Consider the following 7,880-nt stretch of genomic DNA (forward strand, 5'->3'; position numbering starts at 1 on the left):
AAGGAGAAATGCACCAATAATCTTCAAAGATTATCCGCTAATGCTTATGTGATTCCAAAGCATCATTATGACGCATTGCTTACTCGAAAGAGTTTCATAATGCTTTGGCATCATTTTCATGATGTTGCGAAACTAAGGATGCACTACCATGGTATAAAACGAAGGAAAAGTCAATGATGCTCACTTTTGCGCATCATTTATAGAGGACCCTTTGGCCTATACGGATTGGGGTTTTCTTGGCTTTGGTATACGAGTTGATTTTTTTTAAGGCGTGGATGAACTAAGGTGCTTGATCCCTTCGAGCCACGAAAAAGGGTACGTATGCAGCCGCAATTAGTGGGCTAAAAAATTATCGCTCGTATCATCTAATTGTGAGGTGATTGTGGCATAATGATTACTCATATCATCTGGCTCGGCAATGCAAAGTAAGAGATGATTGTTGACATAATTGATGAGGTAAGTTGCAAACCTTTCACTGAATGTTCATACTTCCTATCAAGCCATTTTACATAGGTATGCACCAACCTCAGATTGAGAATTTATAAAGAAGAAAGCTAAATTTGTTTTCAAGTTAAGGAAGCTTGTATAAGAACATGCATCACAAAGATGAGACTAGGAAAGAATGTAAGCCTGACTGATGCACCCTTGGCACGAGCAAGATCAACGTATGCTTTCAGCAATGCCAAAGTTAAGCAGAAAGCTGAGAATAGACTTGCAATGGCCTATGTGCAAGTCCAAGGCATACAGTTGCCTGGATAGTACTCGGAAACCCATGATGCATGCAAGAATGCTTTATCAGTAGCCTTTATGGCCTTGCACCCTTTGCAGAACAAGGGTGATTTGAAACACTATGTAAGCTAAGTTTTGCATCATGCTTGTGAAGCATATTTACAAAGGAAAGAAACGTGCATTTTCTCAGTGATCATTTACGTTTTAAGGCACATCACTTCGTTTATGAGTGCCGCATTGTGGAGTTTCGTCCTGTACGGTGGGCACCGTTGGCCTAATTTTTTGGTCTGTGACATACTGTTTGCAAACAAAATCGATCCCGACCAGAACATAATTTGAAATTTTCCCATATCAGTTGCTTGAAAACCAATAGGTAAAATCAGACTTTCCCCAACCAGGCATCCTAATAAGAACATAATTTTCATTCCTTCACCAATTTGGCAAGCATGCGCCTTTATAATTGACCAATAGTGGAGAAGCTGATCAATAATGATTCCAGTTAATAACCTACTTTTAGCACTAGGACCATTAGGTGGTTACAGTTAAGATTCTAGGGTGCCTAGGTCCAAACTGAGGAGGCTCGATCACGACTACAATTGGTTAGCTGGTAGGGACCAACCTGCCAAAACCAAAGAAATGTTATTCGTGAAAAGAGCATATAATGATTTTTTTTATGGAAAAAGTTTGGGGTAATTGGAACTTGATACTCGGGTTTAGACCAATACTAAGCTTTGGTCTAACATTTGTCCAATGTTAGGTCTTTGTACCTGGAACATATGATTGACCTAGGTTGACGGTTTATGACCAAACTTTAATAATTTTGTAAAACAAAAATGTTGTAAAAATAACGAGTTTATAAATGTACCCTTGAGATAGGTTTATTCCCTGAAAATAGGTTCCTTGAGATGGATTTGTAAAAATAACGAGTTTTACAAATCAATACCTTTCTTAATTCTTCTTTCACAATTCAAACATCACCAGCAACTCAATTAGGGAATACTCCATTAATCCCATGCAATCTTCTCGATCCACTAATTAATTTCATTACCAGCACCATCTTCTACTATCAACATCATCTCTTAGATTCACTCTTCTACAGAATTGACAAAACACCAACCTAAATTCCATCTTTGTTCTTCAATTGCAGACAATCAGAACCCTAATTTCTTCTTCTATGTACATCAATCAATATTACCAGTAGCTGAATCATTTTTATTCATTAACAGATCTACTCAAATCCCTATTCCGCTCTCAATTCACGGATCTCTGAATTTCAGATTCAATTTCATCTTCTCAAGTTCAATACCAATAACACTGTTCTTTCCATATCTCAGATCCAAAGAAAAAACTTATTTAATCTTCATCAAATCGGAACATCATCGAACCCATCTCACCAAGGGTAGCTTCCGACAATGGTCTAAGAGAGATTTACGGTTAAGACAAACTTGGATGCTGAGATGAGGAAAGAAAGAAGATCGAGCTGCTTATGAAGCTGAAACAGAACAAGAAGAGGGAAATGTTCAGAAGTGACTCAATTAATGAAATACGGGTTCGGTTTGGAGGATGGGATCTGTTAATTGAGAACATAGATGAATAATGATGAGTAATCTGAGTTTTGAAGGGATGTAGACAGTGGGTATAAGCTATAATCATAGTAGGAGAGTTCGGTTGTATCTAAAACTAAAGACAAGGAAGAGATGGATATGCTGATGGTGTTGTCTTAAAAATGTGCTGATTCATTGCAGGGTCTGTCTAATTTGTAAACAGGGTGATGTTTATGAGTGAGGAAGATTGATTATGAGGCTCACAAGTATTGAGAAAGGAGCTTTAACTCTTGATTATGCATAAGTAAAATTCCTGATTGACACTGAAAGTCATGATCCTCTTGATATTGGTATGTGAACTTATGTGCTAGCACTAGTAAAATATGTTAGATTTATTTTACTGTAGATAAAATCCACATTTTTCTAAGGGTTTAGTCTAGGTATCAAAGCTTAACGTTGGAAAAATGTTAGACCAAAGCTTAGTGTTTGTCTAAACCTGAGTACCAGACTCCAATTATCCCCAAAAGTTTTCCTTACTGATTTTAACCGTAGATTTAGCCTGCAAAAGTAAACCACTTATATATGTTGTTGTGTACATTTTAATTTTCGGTCTTTATTATTATTTCTTCGCATGTTATTTAGCATATTATGTTCAAATATGCATGTTGTGACCCTGTGTCCCATTGTGCTCGGTGTGCCCACTTCCCAACAAATTTTTTTCTTCTAATCAAACATAAGTACTTCATTTCATTAAGAAACGTTTACATGATGATTTTTAAGAAAATGTGTCCATCATAAACATAAAAATAAATACAACGAAAGATGCAAACCGTTAATAAATCGTGAAGAAAAAGAGCGGTCTACAACGGTAAAACTCAAATCTTGTACAGAGAGATTGGAGAATGAATGGTACTCGAAATTATAGTTCTACCATTTTGTTTAATTTTCTTCTAGGAAAAGAGATACTCCTTTTAGAGAGGAGTGATTTTCCCAAAAACTCATGTTTAGCGAAAAGGAAGGAAACCCTAAATCTATTATTTGTTGAATAAGAACTTGACCTTACCTCCGTCAAATCGCCGATATCCTTGTATCCAAGAACCGAATCATAAACAAATCTATAGGAAAAAACACTATAAAAGTGTAGATAAAATCGCTCTACTAGCAAACATAAAAATCTCCCTTTTAACGAAGAAAAATATTCAAAGCGAAGAAACAACTTCTACTAGATAAGTCCAAAAATTTATTAATAACTTCAGATTAATTACAAAAGTGAAAACTACAGGGAGACCCATTCTTCGGATCTTTCCCACTGTGAAACCCACGCCCAAAAATCTGAAGGCGAGCACCCATTTTCTAGGAAAAAATTATTCTCAAACCCAAATTTTATAAAATTATGTTTCGTTCTTTTTTCTTCATCTTCTTCATCTTCAATTCCTTTTCTTCAACAGTGCCACCAACCCATAATCCATCTTCTAATTTTGGATCAATTCGATTCAACACTCAGCAACCCATTCATCTTGTTAACCTCCACCTATTCACATATTCAACCATTTGATATTCAGAGCAGATCTATCTTCTTCTTTTGAGTTCAACATGAAACCCATAATCATCTTCATATTCAAACCACCGACCCATTATCAACAATGTCATCTCTATCTCTCAAGAACACCGAAACCTTAACATCAATTCCTTAATCCCATTTGTTGAGCAGTGACACAAAAATTCCCTTTTCAATGATGCTCAAACCCACACAAATTCGCACCAATATTCACCCAATTTCAGATCTGAAATCACACCCACTGATTGCTCCATCGTTTCTCTAAGTCATGGTAACAAACTAAACATCACTGATGTTCAAACAATCAAAGTATATTAGGCTTCACACGAAAAAAATAGACGATTGGGACTGTAGAAAAATATAGTTGAATCTCGTATGTGAAGAAAGTGTTCTCCTATGCCATTGCTTATCAATTCGTTTCCTTATCTTCTTCTTTAGCAGTTGTGCTGGTGTGAATATGAGTTATGATTCAGAAGAGGATTCAGGGTTTGGAGACGGACACCGTGTAATATCTACATTATGGTTGCGACACACACTTTTAAGGATGAATGCTTACAAACTATTAAAAGAGTGGAGATGAGTGGTTTGATGAAGGAAATAATATCTACGTTATGCAGATATTTTTTTCTTAGTATTGAAACCAACAAAAAACAAGGTTGCATAACTTGTTATGCACCTACAATAATATCTAGATAACAAGTTATGCAATCATGAAAGTGGATGCATAACCTGTTATGCATCCGAAGATATGACTGCATAATGCATTATGCATCGAGAAAATTGTTGCATAATCATTATGCATCGAGAAAATGGATGCATAACGTGATGTGCATCATTTAAATATGGCTGCATAACGCATTATGCACCAATTTTTTCTGTACGAACTAAAATCAACCAAAACAATGGCTACATGACTTGTTATAGATTCATAACTTTGTTATGCAGATACATAACTTGTTATGCAGTCGAAAAAATGGTTGCATAATTCATTATACATCTGCATAATGTGTTATGCATCTTTTTTGGAGGCTGCATAATGAATATGCGGTCAGTTTTCGAAAATTTTCCCTAAAACGATGATCACCTCCGATTTTTTTGTGAAAAACAAAAATTTGATATTGTTGTTTGTACTCGTTGCATAGCTCTCTTTAAAAGATTTCCAATGATATAAAATTTGTAAAATTCCAAGGCGCGAATTTTTAGATATGTTATATCCAAATTGCGTTACCAATTATACCCCTGAAAAATTAGGATGCATAACGAGTTATCCCTGAAAAAACAGTATGCATAACACGTCATGCGGATGCATAAACCGTCATGCAGACAAGTTTTAATAATTTCGGATAATTATGGGCGTCACAGAAATATTTATGGATGTCACGGTATCCAAATTATTTATGGGCCTGACAATGAGAATATTTTTTTTTTTGATCTCCCCTAATTTTCCCATTACAAAAAGAGAATGGGCTTAAAAAGCCCTTCGTGACAAACCCGGGATCCTCAAAACAAGTAAGAAAATCCGGTCTACCTTGAAATCTAAAAATAAAAACTCCCCTTGCTGTAAAGTAGCCGCAACTTTGGATATAGTGTTCTCCCGAAAATTTGTTTCTCCGTAATTAAACATGCGTGAAAGAAACTGTGGGATAATTTCTATTCACCCTGCGCCAGCACCCCAAAACTCTTCCAAGCCAAACTACTACTACTCTTGAAAGTTGTAATAACAAACAGCGGTTTTTGAGTCCACTGCCTCAACAAACACTCTGGCTATAGGGAACCGTGGAAAGGTACTTTCGTTCTCTGGACTATCTTAAGCTTTCGATACATAAAAACATGCAGTACATGAACATTTCCTTCTTACAAATGAACTTGATGATTGTAACTAATTTAATTTAGTCAAACGAATAATATACGGCCATCGTGCTTTGCATGAACTATCTACTAATTGATGTCAGTCATATAATGATATGTGTTATAATGATCTGTCTTACATAGAAATCATATTAAAAATTTGTTCCATCGAATCTTTTTTTTATATCGGATCAATTCTTCTTAATCGCTGTTAAGGCAAAGTGATATTGTTAAATAAGATTAATCGTGTATTACACGTTATGAGATTAACGTTAAATTAATTGAATCATTATATGGACCTCAAAATGATTCAAGTATGCATGGCAGCATGTGTATATATAGACGTTCAAAAATTCTTTATGAACCGAGCTCAAAATCGCCGGACACAAACCTATTCTGCACTTTTTGAAGATAATACCAAGCAACATATGGACTTCAAAACAAGATAATTCTACAAATCCTAAGAATTGTAAATGAGTTACCAAGCATACAAACAATTTACATGAATCCTAAAATTTATAATTTCCTGGGATTATAAATCCTCAAAATCGTGAATTCTACAAACAAACCCACCATTACTGTATTTGGTTAAAATAACTATTCGTGCATTCCAGCTTTAGGGAACCAATATTTTAGAAGTTGAAGGCACTTTTGTTATCTGGACTATCTTAAGCTAACATTTCCTTCTTAAAAGTAAACTTAATAATTGTAAGTAATTTAATTAACTTAGTCAAACTAATAGTATAATACGGCCATCAAGCTTTGCATGAACTATCTATTAATGATGTCTGTCTTATAATGATCTGGCTTAACCTAGAAATTCTAGAAAACATTTGTTCGAATCTCTATTTATATTGGATCAAATTTTCTTATTTGTTCGAATCTCTATTTCTTAAGGCAATATGAGATGGTTAAATAAGATTAGTTGTGTATGCACGTTGTGACATTAACGTTTAATCATTTGAATCATTTAATGGACCTCAAAATGATTCAAGTTTACATGTGTATAAATAGACATCATATTTGTATTGAATTATCAACTTCAATCAAATATTTTAGTTCTCAGTAATAATATATATCAATCACAAATTTGTGTTGAATCGATCATCTCCATTCACCACCATGGCAAGAACAAGTTTGGTCATCAGCATTACCTTCACTGGTTTCATTATGTTGTCTATTGCACGTATGTAGTCTTGCATACTTCTTTTCCTTGTTCTTGCAAATGTAGTTGATACACTTCCTAAGTACATACTAACTATATACTGTCTAACATATGTGTTCACAGATATGGCATCAGGAGTTTCAAGACTCGATAAAGTAGTGACCGCAACTGGGCCATATAAGACGGCAGACATAGAGCGATCTGAGACTATAGTAACTAACTTACATGATGGGGCGGTCAACGACCAAGGAACAACCGGGGTAAATGCCGCAAAGGGCTTAGCAACTGCAAATTTAGTTGGAGATGTGGGTGTGGATTTAAAAAATGATCAAGTGAAAATAAATGGCAGTGGAGATAGTGCGGTAGGCAAATTAGCAGGCGTGGAAAGAAGTGGGCATATAGTAGTCGACTTGAAAAATGGTCAGGTAGTAGATGAAGGAGGGGAAAATAAGGTAAAAGCCGCAGATGTAGTGGTTGTTGTGAAAAGAGGTGGTGGAAAAACAGCGGTCGACTTAAAAAAAGAGGAGGTACAAAACGGTGGACAAACTTCTGGGAATAGAAAGAATTCAGTGCCAGAAAACTCTTATCCGGCAAATAATGATGTGCCTGCAACCGAAAATACCAATGGAAGCTATAACTAAGAGCAGGTTAGAAAGGAAGGTTTTTGGTAACATTTTCCTTTGCTTTTTTTTTTTGATGCACATTTTCCTTTACTGTAAAGCTTCCACATATATGGAGCTGTTCGTTTTGTGTAGTGTGTTTGCTGTTGTTGTCCTGTTATTGGTTTGAATTATCAAAGAGATTGTTATAAATTTTCTTCATTTTATGTCCTCCATAACATCATTTCCCAACAACATTAAGGAGGAATACTGCATTTGCACCATGGCAAATTTCGTCAGAACCAGTCATATTAATTTTCTTCATTTTATCAGATCAGATAGTAAAAATTGGTGGAAATTGTAATTTGTAATCTAGATTTGTGTAGATTAGTTAAGATAAGTGTAGAAAGTGCTACACAATGAATTAGCAAAGTTGT

The 7,880-nt window shown here is 35.2% G+C and overlaps 1 protein-coding gene across 1 annotated transcript; it reads left to right on the top strand.

The window, feature by feature from the left end:
* Nucleotides 1–6,726: 6,726 nt before the first annotated feature.
* LOC113326578 lies at nucleotides 6,727–7,665 on the top strand. Its single transcript, XM_026574274.1, has 2 exons — nucleotides 6,727–6,865; nucleotides 6,968–7,665. The coding sequence occupies exons 1-2, from the start codon at nucleotides 6,802–6,804 to the stop codon at nucleotides 7,483–7,485; spliced, it is 582 nt and encodes a 193-aa protein (XP_026430059.1). The 5' UTR covers nucleotides 6,727–6,801; the 3' UTR covers nucleotides 7,486–7,665.
* Nucleotides 7,666–7,880: the final 215 nt, after the last annotated feature.

Source organism: Papaver somniferum, unplaced genomic scaffold, assembly GCF_003573695.1.
Source record: "Papaver somniferum cultivar HN1 unplaced genomic scaffold, ASM357369v1 unplaced-scaffold_10, whole genome shotgun sequence".
NCBI classification, from domain to species: Eukaryota; Viridiplantae; Streptophyta; class Magnoliopsida; order Ranunculales; family Papaveraceae; genus Papaver; species Papaver somniferum.

What these genes read in the sequence shown, in the direction of transcription:
- LOC113326578 (XM_026574274.1), top strand. Translation starts at nt 6,802, where the DNA reads ATGGCAAGAACAAGTTTGGTCATCAGCATTACCTTCACTGGTTTCATT. An exon ending in CATTATGTTGTCTATTGCAC is followed by an intron (nt 6,866 to 6,967) that starts GTATGTAGTCTT and finishes ATGTGTTCACAG; the next exon opens with ATATGGCATCAGGAGTTTCA.